This window comes from Cydia amplana, chromosome 24 (assembly GCF_948474715.1).
Source record: "Cydia amplana chromosome 24, ilCydAmpl1.1, whole genome shotgun sequence".
Taxonomy (NCBI): Eukaryota; Metazoa; Arthropoda; class Insecta; order Lepidoptera; family Tortricidae; genus Cydia; species Cydia amplana.
Window position 1 is genome coordinate 6669701 of NC_086092.1, and position 19787 is coordinate 6689487.

General features: G+C 39.1%; 1 protein-coding gene and 1 non-coding gene across 2 annotated transcripts in view; both read right to left on the bottom strand.

Moving 5' to 3' along the window:
* LOC134659272 (uncharacterized) overlaps positions 1-19787 on the bottom strand; it is a 107490-nt gene that overhangs the window by 9595 nt on the left and 78108 nt on the right. Inside the window, exons 41-46 of the mRNA XM_063514923.1 lie at positions 16221-16411; positions 8669-8760; positions 7685-7821; positions 6061-6182; positions 3539-3680; positions 2078-2214 (exon numbers count right to left, since the gene is read on the bottom strand). Of these exons, the coding sequence (XP_063370993.1) occupies positions 2078-2214; positions 3539-3680; positions 6061-6182; positions 7685-7821; positions 8669-8760; positions 16221-16411 (821 nt within the window). The remainder of the gene's footprint in view (positions 1-2077; positions 2215-3538; positions 3681-6060; positions 6183-7684; positions 7822-8668; positions 8761-16220; positions 16412-19787) is intronic.
* On the bottom strand, positions 7897-7969 carry Trnad-auc (transfer RNA aspartic acid (anticodon AUC)). The gene has a single exon. It is a non-coding gene; the product is annotated as a tRNA-Asp (tRNA).

Consider the following 19787-nt stretch of genomic DNA (forward strand, 5'->3'; position numbering starts at 1 on the left):
AAGTTAAAAACATTGCAGTCTCGATTTCGGGACTGCAATGTCGCATACAAATTCCATTATTTAACGAGTTCCAAACTTTTTAAAACTTCACATGGCCATATCAAATGAAGGCATAGGTCCCTTAAACAGCCAAACAGATGATCAGCACTAATTATTATAAAGCCTATAACAGACTATCGCACCGCACCGCGACCTTGGAGCGTCGCACCCATAAGTGAGAGCGAGAAACAGATATCTCTTTCTCGCTCTCACTTATGGGTGCGACGCTCCAAGGTCGCGGTGCGGTGCGATAGTCTGTTACAGGCTTAATGTTGGTACCGCGACTATTTAGGTGTCTCAAATAGGTTGGCGTATTTTCAGCAGAAAAATACACTTCTTTTTTTTTTAAAGGCGGCAAGCTAATTTTTTTAATGGTTGTATTTTTTTCTGTGAAAATTAATGGAAAATTAGAACGTTGCTTCTGTAAGTTCTGTAAAATGTTTCTATTTCTTGCACCATTTTTGAGAAAAGCACTATATATGACTCAGCTGGAAGGCTACTTGCTGGCTTCGGATTCAATTAAACGGACTCCCAAGGTCGTCCGTTTAAAACGAATCCTCAGCCTGCAAGTAGCTACTTCCGAACCTCGACAATAATGTACTATTTTCACCTCAGCAGCTCGAACAAGGGTACTTTGCTACTTAACTTGTCCGATCCCGCGACCCGAAAACTAATTTTGTCGTTGTCTCCCAGTATGGCTCACATTTGAGCCGTGGGAGTTGAAATTTTGAATATAGTGGGAAATCTGGAAAATTTATTTACGGCTCCTATTTGAGCCCTTGGGATATGACAGGTTAAAAACAGTGAGCAAAATCGCATTTTGCTCACTGAGTGACACAAAATGAGCAAAATGCGATTTTGCTCACTGTTTTTAAGTAGCAAAGTACCCTTGTTCGAGCTGCTGAGGTGAAAACTTAATTGTTGGTATATCTTAAGAAAACATGAGTGAATAGGTAAGTGATGAAGAAGGAATACATTTTTCGGGTTCTCTAATATATTTTCACTGCTGAGGTGAAAAAATTTGTGAACTACACGAGATCAAAGTTATTTACATCTCGTGCGCTTGAGTCCCTTACTACGCTCAAGATTCTAAATTAGTATAGAATCTTTCGCTTGCACGGGACTCAAAATAAGCACTCGAAGAAATATCAAACTTTGATCTCTTGTTGCACAAATAACTATTAACCCTTAAATGCATAGTGTTGCCAAATGTCGACAAAGCATTAGACAGGTCACAGATGAAGGGTTAAACAAATTCTATTTGTTCCTGTATATTATTTCAATAGTAAAACTAATAAATTTTCCGAATTATTACATAAATTTACGCAGTATTTTAATTTATAAAAATTACATTTGTTTATAGACGAAATGTCGGAAAACTTGGAAAAACCTGGAAGTTGATGATTTTTAGTACGTGATTTTGGGCAGATTTTTCGGGGTTTGTAATTATTTTATATTTACAAACATTATCATATGAACATCATAAATAGTGTACCTTTATGATGGCAGTTAAGATTTTTCCTATACCCTTTACTAATAGTTACATATTTCCAAAAATATGATTTAGCCTATGCAACTTTTAACACTGATTTCGCAGTGAAAATCGATGATATAATTTTATTTACTATTTTTCCTACAAACGGTAAACAATTATGTGATACATATATTAATTTCGGGCAAAAAGAAAAAATCATGCATTTAAGGGTTAATTTGGAGGTATATCAGTACAATACGCTTTATAAATGCATTAAATGAAAATAGCACAACTGATAATGTCCGCTACTTGACACTAGATGTCGACTACGGAATAACCCGCATTGTGGTAAGAAAATTGTTGTATGGAGTTACCACTCTTTTTTTACTTATATTTCTCTATGATAAGTACATAATATATACTTGGTCAACCAGATCTTGACAGTAGAAAAAAGCGGCAAATTTGAAAAATGCAGAGGCGAAGGGATATCGTCCCATAGAAAATTTGAATTTCGCACCTTTTTTTACTGACAAGATTTGGTTGACCAGCTATATCTCATCTCACCTAGGCACCATGTTCTGGTCGGATTCGACGCTTGTGTTCACGTCTTTATGCTTGCTGTCCTTTTTCTTCGTATTGCGCGGCTTCTTGGGGGGAGCGCGAGAGATACATTGGGAGCAGTACCATTTGCCGCGCGGGTTCTGGAATGGAATAGGCGAGGATTAGCATGAATCAAACTGGATATATTCTGGGCGCATTCATAAAATTTATTTTCACACCACCTATTCGGAAAAGAGCTTTTTCTTCCCTGCTAGGAGGGATCAAAGTGGCACTTTTCCACCCTGCTAGGAGGGATCAAAGTAACACTTTTCTGTTCTAGGACACAATTTTTTACATTTTTTTGCACATTCTTTTTTAGCTTGAATAATCTGTTTAAGTATCAGATGGTGTCAACACTAGATTTTTTTATTTTCCTCATAGTTGATGTGAAAAGCAGTATGTGTCACACGGTATCAACATTATTTCGTCTTGTGCGTTAACACTTGAATCCCTCATTACGCTCAGGATTCAATATACGCCCTTGATGGAAATATATCATTTTGATCCCTTGTAACACAAACTACTATTGTAGGGGGCAGCACATGAACACACGGCCACTTTTACGTATCAAACAGTGGTTTTAAACCTTTTCAATCCTACCATATCGGCCACAGAAACGGACTTTACCCCCAATTTAAATCTCATATAATAATACAATTTGGATTTATGTTTGAAACTGTTAACAAATGAAGAAACTTAGAAAACTGTTCAAATATTATAGGTTCGAATTGATAACTTGCCTTTGACTATAGTTATTTCGTTATTTTTTAAATAATTCGTTCTTTTCTTTCGGAAATGTCGCTCGCTTTACTAGTATCGTATTTTAATTTGCTTAAAATAACTGTTCAGTGATGACATAGAGAAATATTATAATAAGACAAGAGTGCTCACTCCATACATCAGTTCAGACTATTAATTTCAGTGTCTACATCTAGCATCGAGTAGCGGAACTATCATTACTGCTACTTGACAATAGATGTAGCACCGACCGGAAAGTCTTATCTCAACAGCATAAGACTTTCCGGTTGGTGCTACATCTATTGTCAAGTAGCAGTACTGATAGTTCCGCTACTCGATGCTAGATGTAGACACTGAAATTAATAGTCTTTTTGGTATCAAAACTGATGTATGGAGTGAATAATCTATGTATTTTTTTTCTCTATGGTTAAGTTAAGGATGTCGCTGGTGGTTCATACCAGGGATGTTGCGAATATCCGCATCCGCATCCGCAACCGCGGAACTTCCGCATTATTTTCAACATCCGCATCCGCATCCGCATCAAATCGATGCGGATTTAATGCGGATACTGATAGTTCCGCTACTCGATGCTAGATGCTAATAGTCTTTTTGGTACTAAAACTGATGTATGGAGTGAGCACTCTATGTATTTTTTTATCTATGGTGATGATCATTATCTGACGTTACCTTAGGTAATGGTGGGTAGTGGCAGTCGTGGTGGTATGCGCGCACGCACAGCGCGCACGGGATGGTCCGTCCGGGGCACGCACCGCCACAAACTATGCAGACTCTTTCACCGCGAGCCTTGTTCACGCACACCCAGCAGTACCTAAAATTACCAGTAAGATTATACACAAAAACAAAATCATAGGCTCATATCAGGGATGTTGCGAATATCCGCATCCGCAACCGCGGAACTTCCGCATTATTTTCAACATCCGCATCCGCATAAAATCGATGCGGATTTAATGCGGACGCGGATGTGGAACAGTTCGGTACAGGAACGTCTTAGCATGTCATAGCATCGGCGTAGGTGCTAGACTGCTAGGTAATTTAGTCATTAGCCAAAAAACCTATTAGAAATTAGCAGTCAAGCGTGAGTGGGACTTAATGTACGGAACCCTTGGAACGCGAGTCCGACTCGCACTTGGCCGGTTTTTTTAAATAAAAATTACTAAAATGTAATATTTGACGTTTTTTATGGTACTATCTTGACATCCGCATCCGCATCCGCGGATGTGAGCCTTTAAAAATCCGCATCCGCAGATGTCAGAAAAATCGGCATCCGCAACATCCCTGGTTCATATCATAGACCAGGAATCCTCTAGACGGAGTTTAGAGCAATTATTTCATGAAACCAATGCTGCCAAAAATACTGGGGTGCGGGAGACGAGGTGCCGTGATTGGTCCGTTCAAAGACACGGACCAATCAAGGCACGGGATTCTGATACTTGACTCGAAGATGGAGTAAAACTACCGTATATTTGTGGCAGAGGGGGTTAGCGTTACTATGCTCAGTCTAGAGGATGTCTTGTCTGTGGTTCATATTGAACATTTGAAGCGAGCGTGCTCTCATAACATGTTGGATACCGCTGGACGAACAAATTTACACACATAAAAAAGTGTCTAGAAATAAAAAGTTGCGCTTTCATAGTAAGTTTTATTAATAGGGAGTATTACTGCAATGTTCTGCCGCCAGAGTGCAGCACTAGCGGCTTTAGTAAACCATAGAGTAACTTATACTTACTGTACCTTAAACTGTTTTTTTGACAAGTTTTCACAGACAATAAAATATGACATTACTACATCAATGCGGTTTTTAGCCAACAGAACCGGGTATTCATTTTAGAAAGCCACCAATCGCCTTCAGTTTGAATCCTCGAGCAATCTCATTGTCTCCCAGTAGATAGAATTGGCAGTTCTGTTCATAAATAACTCACCAATCGCCTTGGGGTATCTTGTCCATGCTCGGATTGAAGCAGTACGTGTGGTAGCCTTTGTCACAACCGTGGCACAGCAGCAGTTGTTCCTCGTTGTCTCACAGCAGACAGAATTGGTAGTTCTGTTCATAAATAACTCACCAATCGCCTTCGGGTATCTTGTCCATGCTAGGCTTGAAGCAGTACGTGTGGTAGCCTTTGTCACAGCCGTGGCACAGCAGCAGTTCTTCCTCGTTGTCTCACAGCAGATAGAATTGGCAGTTATGTTCATTAATAACTCACCAATCGCCTTCGGGTATCTTGTCCATGCTCGGCTTGAAGCAGTACGTGTGGTAGCCTTTGTCACAGCCGTGGCACAGCAGCAGTTGTTCCTCGTTGTCTCACAGCAGATAGAATTGGCAGTTATGTTCATTAATAACTCACCAATCGCCTTCGGGTATCTTGTCCATGCTCGGCTTGAAGCAGTACGTGTGGTAGCCTTTGTCACAACCGTGGCACAGCAGCAGTTGTTCCTCGTTGTCTCACAGCAGATAGAATTGGCAGTTCTGTTCATAAATAACTCACCAATTGCCTTCGGGTATCTTGTCCATGCTCGGCTTGAAGCAGTACGTGTGGTAGCCTTTGTCACAACCGTGGCATAGCAGCAGTTGTTCCTCGTTGTCTCACAGCAGATAGAATTGGCAGCTCTGTTCATAAATAACTCACCAATCGCCTTCGGGTATCTTGTCCATGCTCGGCTTGAAGCAGTACGTATGGTAGCCTTTGTCACAAACGTGGCACAGCAGCAGTTGTTCCTCGTTGTCTCACAGCAGATAGAATGCCAAGTTCTGTTCATAAATAACTCACCAATCGCCTTCGGGTATCTTGTCCATGCTCGGCTTGAAGCAGTACGTGTGGTAGCCTTTGTCACAACCGTGGCACAGCAGCAGTTGTTCCTCGTTGTCTCACAGCAGATAGAATTGGCAGTTCTGTTCATAAATAACTCACCAATCGCCTTCGGGTATCTTGTCCATGCTCGGCTTGAAGCAGTACGTGTGGTAGCCTTTGTCACAGCCGTGGCACAGCAGCAGTTCTTCCTCGTGGTCTCCCAGCAGGCAGAATTGGCAGTTCTGTTCATAAATAACTCACCAATCGCCTTCGGGTATCTTGTCCATGCTCGGCTTGAAGCAGTACGTGTGGTAGCCTTTGTCACAGCCGTGGCACAGCAGCAGTTGTTCCTCGTTGTCTCACAGCAGATAGAATTGGCAGTTCTGTTCATAAATAACTCACCAATCGCCTTCGGGTATCTTGTCCATGCTCGGCTTGAAGCAGTACGTGTGGTAGCCTTTGTCACAACCGTCACACAGCAGCAGTTCTTCCTCGTTGTCTCCCAGCAGGCAGAATTGGCAGTTCTGTAACACGCCAACGCGCTATGTATTACAACCGCAGTTTCATTAGCCATATATGAGAGAATAGAGGCTTAACCCCTCGTATGCTGCCTGTCAATTTTAATCATTGAAAAAGTGACCTTGACATTTACAACAATAGATTAAAATTCCCACGCACGGATCCGTGTCTAAGCATACGAGGGGTTAAGCTTTGTTTATATATGCTAGACATTGAAATGACAATTGGCCAATTTACTATTGTTTCACGGTTAGTTTCACTACACTTATATCGACCGGAATATGAACCGTGATTACCTTATGTATTGTTTACGAGCTCCCGATATTTCGACGCAGTTACATGCATCTGGTTCACGGGTAACCCGCACATGTTTTGTACTATTGTACTGAAATTACAGATTAGTCGGGTAGATTGGAGCAATCGAATTGTGATAGAACCCGAACAAGAGACGTGTTACACCTCGAAACCGCCTCGCATCGTTTTGCTATTACACAGCAGAACTAAAATTGTTTACTTTTTGGTTAATATAGTTAAGAAAATGTTTACCAATCGTCAGTCGACAGCGAAATTGCCACTAGCTATAGCGAAATGCAACTGTCACTGTCTCACTAATATGGAAGAGTGATAGAGATACACAAAGCGATTCGATAGCGAAGCGAAAGCGATTGTCACCTTGGCTAGGCCGCCAGGCTGGCCACTAAAAAAAAGGATGGCGCGTTTTTACGCTGCCAGTCTGCGTAAAGATTCACACGGAACGCTTTCTCCAAAGCTGAGGCTTACAGCCATATTAGAACTTTAAGATACGTCAAATATTAGATACATAGATTGTCAAGCAAATCTTGTCAGTAGAAAAAGGCGCGAAATTAAAATTTTCTATAGGACGATATCCCTTCGCGCCTACATTTTTCAAATTTGCTGCCTTTGTCTACTGACAAGATCTGTTTGACCATCTATACTATAGATGGTCTATAGATTCTTTAGAAACGATATGAAAAGTTTATATCAGTGTCAAACAAGTGTCAAAAGTGACGTTTCTTCAATCAAAAAGTTCTAATATGACTGATAACAGTGATAATGTATATTTTCTTTCCAAACTTACCGCCTTCATGGCGCTCTTGTCCCACGCCGTGGCGGCTTCGAGCGCCGCCGCCAGCATGGCCAGTTGAGCTGAAGTGTTGCATCTGGCGACCGCCTCTCGCCCTGTTACCAACATGCCGTATATTTGTATAACTTACCGCCTTCATGGCGCTCTTGTCCCACGCCGTGGCGGCTTCGAGCGCCGCCGCCAGCATGGCTAGTTGAGCTGAAGTGTTGCATCTGGCGACCGCCTCTCGCCCTGTTACCAACATGCCGTATATTTGTATAACTTACCGCCTTCATGGCGCTCTTGTCCCACGCCGTGGCGGCTTCGAGCTACGCCGCCAGCATGGCCAGTTGTGCCGAAGTGTTGCATCTGGCGACCGCCTCTCGCCCTGTTACCAACATGCCGTATATTTGTATAACTTACCGCCTTCATGGCGCTCTTGTCCCACGCCGTGGCGGCTTCAAGCGCCGCCGCCAGCATGGCCAGTTGTGCCGAAGTGTTGCACCGGGCGACCGCCTCTCGCCAGGTCGCAAGGCCGCGCGCTAGAGACTTTGTTTCAGCTGTAAAAATAAGTTATTTATCTTTAGGTACTATTATCACTAAGCTTAGAATAAATTTAAAAGTGGAAAAATTACTGTCTTGGGTGAGACTTGAACTCACGGCCTCTGGATCGATACTCCAGCGCTCTGCCATCTGAGCCACCAAGACCTCATCCATAGCAGCATAGCCGTTTAAGAAGTGTAACACTCTTACGGTAGATGTCGCTAGGGTCCCCTTGACCCATAATACGATGGAAAGATTTGCTGGCTATGGATGAGGTCTTGGGTGGCTCAGATGGCAGAGCGCTGGAGTATCGATCCAGAGGCCGTGAGTTGAAGTCTCACCCAAGATAGTAATTTTTCCACTTTTAAATTTATTCTAAGCTTAATAGCATCGTTCGCAGACGTTTCTGCTTATAAAAAAAAACTATTATCACTACATAGCGAATTTAAGATTTATATACAAATATTGTTTTTGCTCTATATCGTTTGTTTTATTAACTAGAGTTATATAAACGAATTATCTGTAATTACCTATCCTAGATATACCTCATGTCATTATATGTGCAAAGTTTCATTACAATCCAACACGTATTTTTGAGAACGAAACTCCATTTGCATGGGAATGTGAATTTGGGCCGAGTTTGCCGAAGGTATTTTTACCATTCCGTTACCATTTTTCATAGACTTTGTATGGCAGTCACGGAATGGAAACATCAAAAAATGTATGGAAATTTTGGGACACTTTTTTTCTCCTATTAGGATCAAAAGAGCTCATGATTCTGAGTAGAAATAACATAAAAAATGCCAATTTTGATAAAAAAGTGTAGGGGACAACTTTAAATAAAATGGCCCAAACAATACTTACGTTTAGATTCGACGTCAGAATCGTGTGGTGACGGAGCGGACGCGTTTCCGTGTTCGCCTTGCCGCGCCGCGCCGAGACTAGCGTCCGAATTACTGCGAACAACAAAGCTTTATAAAGTAAACTGTATAAACACTGATTTACACTTTCACGATTTTTGTACAATTGTACAACGGGACTTAATCGCGTATCTAAGTTTTAAGATTTACCTACGACGTTTCGAGGACGGCGTTGTCCCCGTGGTCTCGGAGAAGACTGGCTTAAGGTGACGGTAGAGGTGGGTAAATTTTCAGATTCTGTCAATTTACCCCATTTCACACACAAGCGCACTTCACGCACACTACCTCACTTTACTGGGACAGGTCACTGACCCATCAAGTTTTTTTTTAAGATAGCGTTTTGAGTTTAGTGGCCTCCTTTTAGGAAAAGCGTTCCATTGAAAGAAGAAAGAGAAACAATACATTTAATCTTGCTTTCCTTGTCTGTTCATGTCACACGTGACGTATTTAAATTCTAATAATTCATTTGGTTGTTGACAATTTTCTACATTATGGCTTTGTCGAGATACGCGTTTTCTAAAGTTAAACCGAATAAACCCAGATGTCATTAAGTCAGATGTAAAATTTTATTTACTACTCTATACGACTTTTCATAAGGCTCAAAATCAATTAAATGAGAATTTAAATAAATAAAGTTCCGGCAGGGTGCAAAATTTAATTAAGGCGGACAAAATAAAATTTGAAAATATATGGAAACAGTGTTGGCTAATGTACCCCTAATATCTTACACTACTTACTATTAAATTAATACAATTAAAATAAAAAATATTATACCGTTATTCCACCGGTATTATTTCAGTGCTGAAGCGATTATCTTCGATCGTAGCCTTGATAATGTAGGTGTTGATAGTTACTTACGGCGGTAGGAGCGGCAATGAACCCCGTGCAGAGTAGAACGTGAGGTGCGTTGGGATAAGTGCATATATCTACTTATAATTCTTTGGCTGGTTGGTAACCCTCTATATTTTATTTTTTGTTTTACTGTTATTAGGTTAAGGGAGTTTTAGGGAGTGAAAAAAAAATGATTTTCGTTTTATGCGCTCGCGTGATTGCCGATGGATTATAATTAGACAAAAGAACTTGTTTTCCACGCATCGAATGTAGATCCCTATGACACTTCCTCCAAGTCTTCTCCAATAATGTTTATACCGTATTTTAATTACCTACCTTAAATGTTACATTTCTAAATATTTTTTTTGTGCTATACATACTTCAAAAAAATCGCTGGAGGCCTAGCGGTAAGAGCGTGCGAATTGCAATTCTGGCTCGTACCAATGAGTTTTTCGGAACTTATGTACGAAATATCATTTGATATTTACCAGTTGCTTTTCGGTGAAGGAAAACATCGTGAGAAAACCGGACTAATCCCAATAAGAGCCTAGTTTACCCCCTATGGGTTGGAAGGTCAGATGGCAGTCGCTTTCATAAAAATTAGTGCCCACGCCAATTTATGGGATTAATTGCCAAGCGGACCCCAGGCTCCCATGAGCCGTGTCAAAATGCCGGGACAACGCGAGGAAGATGATGATGATGTGACACATACTTCCAAAAAAATCTACAAATATTTTACGTGACAACTGCTTATAAGTAAATATTATGTAGGTACACTTATAAAGTATAAAGTAGAAAATATCTTATAGGTACATAATATAAAAACCGATCATGTACGAGTAGGATTCACTATGGGTTCCACAGTTACACATTTTTATTGCATATTTTTTGTTTAAGACCAACTCACCTATTATAGGACATAGGTCTTCCATTAATCTTTTGGCGTTGAACTATTTTTTGTATATGTATTTATGTAATACAATTCTGAGTTAGGTTATGGTACATTTTTGCTCACCTACTTATAGTTATGTATTATATCTGATATGTGAGATACCAAACCTGATACCAAAAATCGCCGCAAAGTTAAAAGTTCATTTATTTACGTTACTCATCTTCGGATCACCGACTTACTACTTCCTTACTTGACATATGTGTACTAAATTTCAATTGAACTAGTCCAGTAGTTACGGTGAAAATTGGCTTTAACAAAATGGCAGACACACGAGTGATCTTATAAGGGAGATTATTTTCCTTGAGTGAATGGTATGCATTTACCCCAATGCACCTCACGTTCCACGCGGCGCGGCGTAATCTGGCCCCTATTTCACCACGGTGACAGGTACGACAAAAACATCACTGTTATTGACGCCATAGGCATCCATGGACTACAGTTACCGCTAACACTGATTTAAACTTTCACGATTTTTACACATTATTAAATTGTACAACGGAACCGCAAAACGTTCAAGCGGATAAACAAGACCAAGTGCGGGTAGTTCGAAAAACTCGCGCGGTTAGAAGATGCTGATATCAACTTAAGCCAGTCTTCTCCGAGACCACGGGGACAACGCCGTCCTCGAAACGTCGGAGGTAAATCTTAAAACTTAGATACGCGATTAAGTCCCGTTGTACAATTTAATAATACAGTTACCGCTTACCATCGGGCGGGCCGTATTCGTGTTTGCCACCGTCATTGTACCTATTATTAAAAAAAAACTTTATTATATCGGATAAAACAGACATTTCTCTCGCGAAAAAATCTTGTGACAATTGTCACAAGATTTTTCAAAGAATTTTCGGTAAGTCTTGACAGGAAATGAGTTCTGTGTCGCAATTTCGATACAGTTGCCGTGTTTCTTGTGACAATTGTCATTAGCTTCGCAAAATAAGAATTTTTTAGTGGCAATATAATGGAGTTTATTTATTTTTTAAAATGTTGGTGGCAAACAAGCACATCGCCCGTCCGATGGTAAGCGGTTACCGTAGCCTATGGAGGCCTGTGACGTCAGCAACAGTGATGTCGACAACTGTCGCACCTGTCACCGTGGTCGTAGTGAAATAGGGGCCAGTAAGTACCTAATAATCGCAGTGGTCTTAAGTGTCACAGACCCTACTGGCGCTTAAGTCCTTTATGACAATTTCTGCCTATTTTAAATTGTTCAAAAAAAAAAGAAACCGAATAATTATATCGGACTACCGAATTTTCACGAGAATCAGTTGAGAAATGTGATATGCAAAGGAGAAGAATTCGGACATACGAAAGCATTTTTGCCCAAGTTGAAACGGAGACCTTCGCCAACGCTCGGTCAATGATGGTTTAGGTACAGCTAGCTGCAGAGAAAAGGTACCACCCCTGCATACAATTATCTATCTGGTCGTACCTTTTCTCTGCAGCTGACTGTACACCTATAAAAATGGTTGTCCCTGCTGTAATTGTATACCGGTACCGTACTTTGTATTTCAACCGGTATAGTTTTACCTTCAAAACGAACCGGTATTGATAAATAATAACGGTACCATACCGCTTATACCGTAAAGAAAGCATGATGCAGTCTCTGCTTTGCACAATTATTGTGTGGACAAAATTCTTATAATCACCGAAACATACATACCTACGCACATAATGTCATTGAAATAAAACATTGTTATTTTATAGTAAATTTATATAATACTCGATATATACACATAACAATAACCAGACCGCAGCGGTATTAGCCTGTAAGCTTCATCTCTTGTCTCCAAATCCGCAAAAACTAGTTAGTACTAAATGCTGGTCTTGCTGTTATTTTATTCTTGAAGATTATGGCTTGTTTCTTGATTATTGAGAACAGCACGTAATCGCACACATATAGACGGAACGAACGGCAACAAAGTAGGTGTAGACACTAAGACTTTCAGGTATTAAACGAATTACGCTTCGTATTAATAGGTAAGTAATATTTAAATGAATATATAATATTCTCTAACGTAAATACAAGATTACAATTGACATCAAATGTCATTGACGTACAGAAGTCATATACTTTTTTTTAATGACGCAAAATTGATACCAGCATAATGAAAATCAATCCCAATCAGTAAAACGAGTCCTTAAACTTTTTTCATTTTAAGCGGGTTTTGAAGGAACAAGTTACTTAAATTCAATTGTAATCGTATTGTTTTAGGATAGTTTACTGCTGTTTTCGATCGTTACGACCTGTAAATAACAACAAATCAAATTTTAAATAAATTTATTTACCCTGTTTTTTGAAATACAATTTATCTACTGGTATACATTTTCGTATGCGTATATGATGAAATGTCTAAATAATGTCAAAAACGAGCTACGACGACGTACACGTCTGCTTCGATCCAAGGCCAGCGGCCATCTGACTCGAAGAAGAATTTTGAGTGATGTCGTCAATGTATGGAAATTGTACGAAAGTTTACATTTGGGATTGAATTTCTGTGTTGTATTTGTGAGTAAAAATATAAGTAGATAATAATTTGCTAGTTTAGTTATCTAGCTTTCAAAATCACACAACAACTCAATTACTGTTAAAGGCAAAACTGTAATGCGTGTTGCTCAAACGGAACTCCATATTTAGATTTTTGGATACTTTTAGTGTCGATTTGTAGAGAATTACAGCAAATAAAAAATATTATGCCGCGAAGAGCCGGTACACGGCTTCTTCGTGAACAAATTTACGTATAATTTAATGCAGTTATTAAACATTTCTTGAACAAATTGATTGCACAAAGTGAGCTCTAAATCGAAAACGTCATATACCGTCCCCTTAAGTTGACATCAGCATCTTCTAACCGCGCGAGTTTTTCGAACTACCCGCACTTGGTCTTGTTTATCAGCTTAAACGTTTTGCGCACTAGACTAACTCTAGGTTAACTTAGATACGCGATTAAGTCCCGTTGTACAATTTAATAAACTGTATAAAATTCATTAATGTAAATTATTAAGTTCGTCTTGCTACAAAGGCATGATATTTGATTGAATGAGGGTTATTAAGAATAGAATTAGCCATTCGTCGTTAGTTATTTTATGTGTCTGAAACAAACCTAACATGTGTGAAAATGGGGCATTGTTCTTACTTCAGTTGTTCAGTTACAATTCAAGATAATAACAAAAATTCAATTTTGATAATAAGCATTCCAAATACATAAATATAACATGCAAAACAAGCAACAACGGTTGCACTCCGGGAGTGCCGATAGAAGTGAAAACTCACCTCACTATGTTACCGACGCCCGGTAACACGATACATACGTTTAGCGGAGGTATTCTATTTATTTATTATATATTATTATCATTCTCAAATAAGATCACACTTTTTCAGTGACATGTTTATTTACATACTGCCATGACAACGTCAAATTATTTGAACATAGGAGTCCGCAACATAAATGTCAAATAACATTGAGTTTTTCTTTATTGATTTAAATGCCCTAAATTATGAGTGGCCACCTTACGGGGCTTACGGTCATGTGATCGCCTTACGCCCCTTACGGTCACGTGATCGCCTTACACTGTCTCGAGTTTATCATTTTTCCCCCCCTTCAAAAAGTGCCCAGCGCCGCTAAAGAAGTTTTCACTTCAAAAATACCTTTGCCTGTATAAACCGACCAAATAATCTTAAACACCGCTTACAGTATACGTTTCTAACAAGCACAAATGTCAAACTAGCACAAGGAAAAACTAAGGAACGTAGGACGTTTCTGAATAGTAATATTACCCAATAATGTATTAGGGCTAATCAACTTTTTCTTGTCACATGTTGCTATGGTTACGGTCTCCTGAGTCACTCTTAAAATTCTAGGTTTTTCGTATTTAAATGAACCAAACTTGCATTTTATGGTACCTAGTTAAAATAAGCCCTTTCCATAATGGGACATCTACTGAGCATGTTAGTAGAACATGGTACAGCAGTTCTTCTAACAATCTATGCTACTATTGTCTCCTCGCTGATGGGACAGAATTACAACAAGAAATAGTTGATTGACCCACTATCACTATTATCAGACACAAGACTAAATTAAACCGCGCCATCATAATTTGTCCAAAACTTTATCTTTAGGGTCCTAGCTAAATTGGTTGCTGAATACTTACGCTATGGTATCCAATTTAGCTAGAACCCAAAATGGCTCAACACTCAACAATCACGAAGCCTGGCCACTATTTCAGCTCCGTTGATCCCAAATTAGACAAAATATTCGCTTAAATATTGTATAAAACCCGTGCAACACCCTTACCTCGAACTACCCATCAAAATAACACTAAATAGTCCAAGTTCCACTTTACCTAGCGTACCTTTGTACCAAAGGTGGCTTCAGGTATCTCCTCTCGATATGTGCCTCCAGCGTGGCCAACTTATGTCGTGCTCTGGCCACTATTTCAGCTCCGTTGATCCCAAATTAGACAAAATATTCGCTTAACCCGTGGAGCGCCCTAACAAGACACGTGTGCTAGTAACTAGTATAGGAGTTCCATACTACGGTAATTCTGGGGCGCTCCAGGGGTTAAATATTGTATAAAACCCGTGCAACACCCTTACCTCGAACTACCCATCAAAATAACACTAAATAGTCCAAGTTCCACTTTACCTAGCGTACCTTTGTACCAAAGGTGGCTTCAGGTATCTCCTCTCGATATGTGCCTCCAGCGTGGCCAACTTGTGTCGTGCTCTGGCCACTATTTCAGCTCCGGTGATCCCAAATTAGACAAAATATTCGCTTAAATATTGTATAAAACCCGTGCAACACCCTTACCTCGAACTACCCATCAAAATAACACTAAATAGTCCAAGTTCCACTTTACCTAGCGTACCTTTGTACCAAAGGTGGCTTCAGGTATCTCCTCTCGATATGTGCCTCCAGCGTGGCCAACTTGTGTCGTGCTCTGGCCACTATTTCAGCTCCGGTGATCCCAAATTAGACAAAATATTCGCTTAAATATTATATAAAACCCGTGCAACACCCTTACCTCGAACTACCCATCAAAATAACACTAAATAGTCCAAGTTCCACTTTACCTAGCGTACCTTTGTACCAAAGGTGGCTTCAGGTATCTCCTCTCGATATGTGCTTCTAGCATGGCCAACTTATGTCGTGCTCTGGCCACTATTTCAGCTCCGTTGATCCCAAATTAGACAACGTATTCGCTTAAATATTGTATAAAACCCGTGCAACACCCTTACCTCGAACTACCCATCAAAATAACACTAAATAGTCCAAGTTCCACTTTACCTAGCGTACCTTTGTACCAAAGGTGGCTTCAGGTATCTCCTCTCGATATGTGCCTCCAGCGTGGCCAACTTATGTCGTGCTCTGGCCACTATTTCAGCTCCGTTGATCCCAAATTAGACAAAATATCCGCTTAAATATTATATAAAACCCGTGCAACACCCTTACCTCGAACTACCCATCAAAATAACACTAAATAGTCCAAGTTCCACTTTACCTAGCGTACCTTTGTACCAAAGGTGGCTTCAGGTATCTCCTCTCGATATGTGCTTCTAGCATGGCCAACTTATGTCGTGCTCTGGCCACTATTTCAGCTCCGTTGATCCCAAATTAGACAACGTATTCGCTTAAATATTGTATAAAACCCGTGCAACACCCTTACCTCGAACTACCCATCAAAATAACACTAAATAGTCCAAGTTCCACTTTACCTAGCGTACCTTTGTACCAAAGGTGGCTTCAGGTATCTCCTCTCGATATGTGCCTCTAGCGTGGCCAACTTATGTCGTGCTCTGGCCACTATTTCGGCGCCGGAGGCTTCCTCGGGTAGCGCGAGGCGGGACGGACTCCAGCCGCGAACCTGCATAAATGCGGCGACGACCCGTTCTTCTAATGCTTGCACCTGCAAATATATGGTTATTATACTTCGTTTTTATAGCATTAGAAATAAGGTAAACAATCTTGATGTGTTTTTTAATAGAAAAACACATTTTAAAAATAAGTTACGGCAAATATGTAACTATTATGAATCTAATACGATCATTTATATTCTTCTGCTTTCATAAGTAATAGTTTTTGATTTTTAAAAAGCGTTTTTCAATTAAAAGACATGTCAAGATCGCTTACCTTCTTGCAAGTTCTTTCTAATGCTAAAAAAACGAACTACAGTGAAGTGTTAACGATAATGCAGGGAAACTCAATTATAGAAAAAAATAACACAGTACGTGTTCATTCGTACTTAAAAAAATGATTTTTATACTGCGTTAATATGTCAACTCGCTCTTCAATTAGAAATAATTCAAAATAAATTTGATGTTTTTTTTATTACAGTTATTATTCAGCATCTAGCAGTTATTCAGATACTTTCAGTCGAATCCAATCCTACATTAGCATCGTAGTAGACCGCATACCAACACGTTACAGGCTATAAATGCATCTAATCGATTAGTAAAGTTTCCCCAAAAGATAATGCCATATCTCAAGGTCGATGTGACATAAGCATGATAGACAAGTAAAACAATTCTGTCACCACAAAATGGCTATTGGCTAGCCTACTTTCACTAGCCTGTTTTGTTTATACGATTTATTTTATTACTCAAATAAGTAACACAACATTAAATCGATTAGTGGAGTTTCCCCAAAAGATAATGCCATATCTCAAGGTCGATGTGACATAAGCATGATAGACAAGTAAAACAATAGGCTACATGACTAATTTTCATTTATGGTATCAATCGATCGGGTTTGTTTTTAGGATCAAATGTCTATATGGGGCCCATTCAGTGAACGCATATAAACCATGGAAGTATTCTGTCCGCTCAATTATGACCCAACGTAAAGTATTCGATTGTAGGCGGTGCTTACAGAGTGTTCGATTGGCAACTTCAGTGCGGCCGAGATGACAGTCAGTGACGGATGGCTAAATTGGTTTATAAAAACTACGTTTTTTTGTAATTAAAAATGTCTTCATGTGTCGTGAAGTGTTGCAGAAGTTGTTTTAGTTCATATCAAGGACAGTGGAATCACTTTTCACTTGTAGTAAACAGATAACTTCAGTAAAATTTGGAATAAACATGACGACATTTTTTCAATACTAGCGTGCTAAGCTAAAACGTAACAACTGCATACGACTTTTATAACAACATACGACTTTTTAAATTGCGAGGATAATAGGGATGGTTTTATGCCAAATGAAGTAGACTATTTTATTAACTTATGATTGGTTTAGGTATTTTCTATATACAGTAGAATCCGCTTATAATGACATTGAAGGGAAGTAACAAACATGTCATACTAAGCGGATGTCATATAAAGCATAGTTGATAAACTTTTTATTTTATTTTTTCCAAATTAATCTCAAACTATTTTGTGAGAGATGAGTTTTATTAACCTTATACCAATTATCAACTTTCACCGAGAGTAAAAACTAAAACAATTTAAACGCCGCAGACGTCCTCGCAGGGAAAGATGTGGGGCCGGCCACGAAAACCAGCAAATTTGTCAGTATAACCGGACATAATTCCATAAAAATAGTATTTATAGGTCGAAGTTATCTTATCCGACTTTGTCACAAAGAATTTCATATGAAAACCAAACTTCGCACAGTAATTGCGTCATAGTAAGCGGTTGGTCAGTATAAGCTGAGTCATAATAAACGGATTCCACTGTAATTATAAATGTAGTAATAAATTCCTTCTTACAGATTTGTATTTTCCTTTTTTATTTCATGAGATGGAGCTATAAAAAACTACCTAGTTATTTCAAATTAATAATCAAATTTGGTATTATCATTTTACATTACTTTCCATTCAGATTCCCACAAGATGCTATTCGCAGAGAACTATGGAAAAAAGCTGTCCAATTAGAGAGACATGAAATTGAGTGGATGCCTGGCAAGATATATAATGTTCTATTCATGAGATAACCCGTGAGATAATCATACCCGGTCTCCTATATGTAGATACATTTTTTTCTATCACACTTTCATTGAATTAATTTAACAAATACACACATTATCTCAAAATATTGATTATTTTAATCAAATGCCTGTTCAAATGTTTTTGACCCGATTCGTGTACCTACCCATGTAAATTTTGCAGGCTGTATAGCCTGTCCGATTTCTAAGATCAAGTTCGCCATACATTTACTATGGCGTACTTGATCTTAGAAAAACGGACAGACTATAAGTACCAGTACGGCTACCATCAGTTTGGCACTGACAAACGCCGTCGAGAACGTAATTTACTTTCTATACATCTCGCTCGTACTCGCATATTAGTGCAAACGAGACTTATAGAAAGTAAATTACGTTCTCGATAGCGTAAATGTCAGTTTTGACACTGTCAGTGACTCATGGTACGGGCTCTGAACGTGACTTCGCACTTTCCATACACATTGATAATAAAATATACAAAATACTTATTATAGCGGAATACATTTATACCTACAACAATGAATGTTGAGTTAGTCTGTCATTTAATTTCATAACAACATTTTAACTAGTTATCTTTTAATCTGCATTAAATTATTATACGTGAATTATTTGACTGGTTCTTCAATGTATGGCATAAACCTATCCCTGTCCAAGTCATATTCTAATCAAATATGAACCGCGAACTCTCAGCGGCCAGTACGTACTGCAAGAAGGTTATTAGCGGATTAATGTCGCTGATTGGTAGTTATTGACATTATATGCATTTCATCTACACTTAGCTGTGTACGTTAGTGTAATAGAGAGAGGCTCTGTAAACGTATCGTCTTATTTAAATGTAGGCGTAATTGTGTATGTGTGCTAATTTGGCCCGAGAATTTGAACGGTAATGTTCCCAAAGACGGTTTCCAGTTATATGCTTTCACTGGGCCCATTGCATTAAAGTAACACAAAAGTCAGAAATTGTAGTCAAAGGCCGACAGTCGCACTTCACTCGCGAAACGCCCTATACAAAACGAGAAGGGAACATGACGTCAAGGCCTCTGGGAGCCCATCTTGTAGTATGGACAAAACAAGAAAATTTCGTTTTTGTCGGTGAAATATTGCGTTTATGTATATAGTTGTTATACAATATTTTTTTGGATGAAATGTAAGGAATCGAATGGTACCCTTACTTTTATCGTTTTTGGAAATTAAAAAAAAAAACTTAAATTTTGAAACTCTCAGGTCCTGTATTTTTGTAATTTTTTCAATATTTTATTTTAATATCCACATTATTGTGATAAATTGCTTGTTTGCTATCTATTTTACTAGATTTTTTATAAAATTCAACATGTGATAGCAAAAT